General features: G+C 52.3%; 1 protein-coding gene across 1 annotated transcript; it reads right to left on the reverse strand.

Annotated features, from left to right (window-relative positions):
- Positions 1-477: 477 nt before the first annotated feature.
- Positions 478-2,285, reverse strand: HER10_EVM0007586 (major facilitator superfamily transporter; the record flags this gene model as incomplete). The annotated part of the gene is made up of 4 exons (XM_035477139.1): positions 478-1,461; positions 1,534-1,681; positions 1,742-2,024; positions 2,096-2,285. 4 exons carry the CDS (start codon positions 2,283-2,285, stop codon positions 478-480), a joined length of 1,605 nt encoding a protein of 534 aa, XP_035329625.1.
- Positions 2,286-3,626: the final 1,341 nt, after the last annotated feature.

Genomic DNA, 3,626 nt, shown 5'->3' on the forward strand with positions numbered 1-3,626 from the left:
GTCGGGCAAATTGGTGAGGGTAGGTACTTGAGGATGTTCTTCTTTCCTCTTTTCACCAAGTGACTTGGGGACCGTGGTCGAGGGGTTAAGGAGGCGCCAGTGGAATCCATTCTTACTCGAAATACGACAAACCAACGCTTCATCTTTTGTTCGATTCCCTACGAAGGACTATCTTTTTCTTCATTCGTATCCTTTATATCATCTCCTCCTTGCAATAAAATACGAATGGGACCTTTAGCCCTGATTCTACCTGGTACGTGTCCCACACAGACTGGATTGTTGAGGTTGCAATTTTCCCGCCCGCTCATCTTTCTCATTCTATCCATCGTTATGGCAATCGCGACGTTTCAGCGTTGAAGCTGGAAAAAACAAAGAAAACATTAGACCGGGAGGAGCACACAACCTTGAACTGCACAGTGTGCTCTCCGCCAGAGTCATCTCATCAAGCTTCAAACGCAATTACCTACTCATACGAGTTCACTTAGACGCCTTCGCCCTCCCAAAGCCCAGCTTCTCCCACTTCATAAAACAGCCACTTAGGAAAGCCACAGCTCCCGCCGCCACAATCACAAATTGCAGATCAGCAATTACACTTGCGACATCTTGAACGGCAATCGCAACCACCCGACGATCCGCAGCCGTCCAGATTTTGGAGTCGAGACCAGCCAAAGCTTCCCGAATATCGTGATCGTTGTATCCAAGCCCCGAAAGCGACATGTGGAGACGGTTGAAGCCGAGGTTCGAAAAGACACAACCAGCTAGAGCGAGTGTGACTGAGATACCGCCAAGCTGAACCATGATGAAGAGAGCTGTGACGTCGAGGCGGCGGTTCGCGGGTACGGCCTGTGTCATAATGGCGACTCCGGTCTGCCACATGCATCCGGTCCCGGCCCCGATGAGGGTGCTGACTCCCATCACTCTGGCCTCGGAGGTCTGAGGTGTGATTTGAGTTTGAAGCCCGGCGCCGATCATTGCTAGGGCACCACCTGCCACGTAGAAGGGGGCATACCGACCGATTACTGGTATCATGCTGGCCATGACGATGCTGAAGATGATGAAGGTGAAGATAAAGGGAAGTATACGGACAGCGGCATCGACTGGCTCGACTCCCTTTGTGAAGGCAAAGAACAATGGTGTGTAGTACAAGGCGATTCCGTAACAGCTGCCGGCAGCCATTGTCCCAAGGCCAACGAGAGCTACGGTTCGGCTCTTGAGAAGGTCTGCAGGAATCGCTCGGTGTTCTTTGCTAGTGAAAAGACAAAAGTATTGCTGCGCAATATAGATGGCGTATATTACACCCACGAAAACCCAGGCTACGATCGCTGAATGAGACGACCACTCCCAAGTGGAACCGCTGAAGATGAGAGCTGAGCAGAGAAGAATAAAACCGGCCATGTGCAGAACGATGCCGAACCAGTCGATGGCAAGGAGACCGCCGATAAGGGGCGTGTTGACGCCAACCTCGATGGGAGGCAGGGCTACGAAGTTGAGAACGGCGATGACAGCAAGGATTGGCAGATTGAGATACATAGCCCATCTCCAAGTAGCGCTCTGGTTCTCGGCGAAGGCTCCTCCGATTACGGGGCCTAATGTCAGTCCAATTGCCCATGAGACAGCCATGATACCTTGGACACGAGGAAGCTCTGCTGGAGTAGTGAGAAGGACGTTGACCAAGATACAGCTACATCACGCCGTCAGCTAATGCGGGCCCAGTGAATGAGGGAGTCTGAACTTCACTTACAGCTGGTAGATTCCAGCACCTCCAACTCCTGAAACCGCGCGGCCGATAATGACGGAGTTCATGCTGGTGGCAGAACCAGACACGGCTGCACCAATGAGAAAGATCAAGGTGTAGGCAACAATCTGCAGCTTTACATGGCCCAGAAGCGCGAGCTTGCGGACGAGGGGAACCATGCAGACTTGGGTTGCTGTGTAACCTGTCGCAACCCATGGCAGGAGATGGACCTGGCCGAAGGCTTCGTAGATCGGTGGTTGGATGTTCGCAATGTTACTGACATCGTATCCTGGATGTTGACAGTAGAAGTTAGCTAGCGTCTACAGGTTGTGTAAAATTGAAAGAAACGGGTTGCCACACCAAGCAGCATGCCTCCAAGGAAGAAGGCAGATTGAATGCATGGCCAACGCCATGCCGCCATGCCATCTCTGGGGTGTTTGTTGGGCGACGCTCCATCGACGACTTCCTTAGTCTCTGGAAGAACGCTGCCTGTGTATGAGCTCCCTCGCTCAACATCACTCCCGGCTGTGGGTTTTGTGTCTGTCTCCATAGTGTCTAGGCAACCTTGTGTGATGTAGATGGGTATGGTTTTCTGAGCTTCGTGTAAGAGGGCCAAAGCCAAGCCGCAGAAGTAGACTGTGAGACAGTAAGAAAAAAGTTGCTGCAGTGTTGTAAGACAGGAGAGAAGATCGATAGGCAACGGGGCACAGTCTTCTGCATATATACAACGCACTCTTCCGTCGGAGAATTGGCATCTGCCTGGGCATGGTAAGGACGTGCCGTATCTCTGCTTTGCTTCGGACGGGAATCGCGGCGCGCCACACCCACTCAATCCTTACCGCCCGCCCGTGTTCTGCTCTGCGCCGCAGCGGCATGCAGTTTGCTTCAGCCCGCCCCCGGGACGGGCCCCCAATGGTAAGCGAGTTGCAACGCCCAACGCATTGTTTCCCAGCATCAAAGTTGCAATGAAGTTCTGTTTAGGTTGAGTTACCAGGGTGGACCACAAAGGCCGTGTGATGAGATCGAGCAAACAAACCAAATGTGGCTGTACGTCCGAATCACCAACGGCGGCAACTGAGTTGGAACCAACGAAGAAAATTTACGTGCTCTCTCGATCCCGGTGCTGTGCCGCACTTTATTTTGCAACCAACAACGCAACAATGCACCCACAGGCAAACGCTCTTCTTCGATCGAGATGAGCAACAAAAGTAAGTAGTGCTCAAGTCGAGAATCGGAAATGGCAAGACTCACAATTCGTCGTACAGCCTGATTTGGTAGTCGCAAAGAGCCCAACACGTCAACGCCAATTAAGCCTCAAATGAAGTTGACAGGCTCACGTCAGCCCCGCAATCCAATCTACTCGTACAACGTCCATCCATACTTTCAAACTTTGACATGTTGATAGGGCCACGGAAGGAGCCTCGTAGAGCCGGTTGTGGTAAGATTGCCCTTCCTTAGCGGCCGCAACCCCCGGCTTCCGACCGCGTGCCCACCTTGGTTGGCCCGCTGTGCCGGCAGGAATCCATGCGGTGAGATGCAGCCAGGGATTTGTTGGCCCCCTCCGACTTCAACGAATTGTACGAGCCACCAGGTTGCATTTGTGCTATTCCAAACTCGCTGATCGTCCCATGTCGGGCGGCTGAAAAGCCTTGGCGGGGGCAGAGTTGGACTGAGTTCCAACGGCAATACGGTTACCCATCGTGTGAGTTACTGAGGGTTACCTGCAGGCGCGAATTGCTCTATGGTGGGATTTAACCAAATGCCTATGAATTCGAAAACCAATGATATCTTCTTATTGTCCTTGCCTCGCCTTTATTGGTTTATGTCAAGTTTGCCCAATGTCGACTTTCTTAGGGAGTCAGGAGGACGGGATTACCAGTTGGAGGAACAT

This window comes from Colletotrichum scovillei (assembly GCF_011075155.1).
Source record: "Colletotrichum scovillei strain TJNH1 chromosome Unknown Contig00009, whole genome shotgun sequence".
Taxonomy (NCBI): Eukaryota; Fungi; Ascomycota; class Sordariomycetes; order Glomerellales; family Glomerellaceae; genus Colletotrichum; species Colletotrichum scovillei.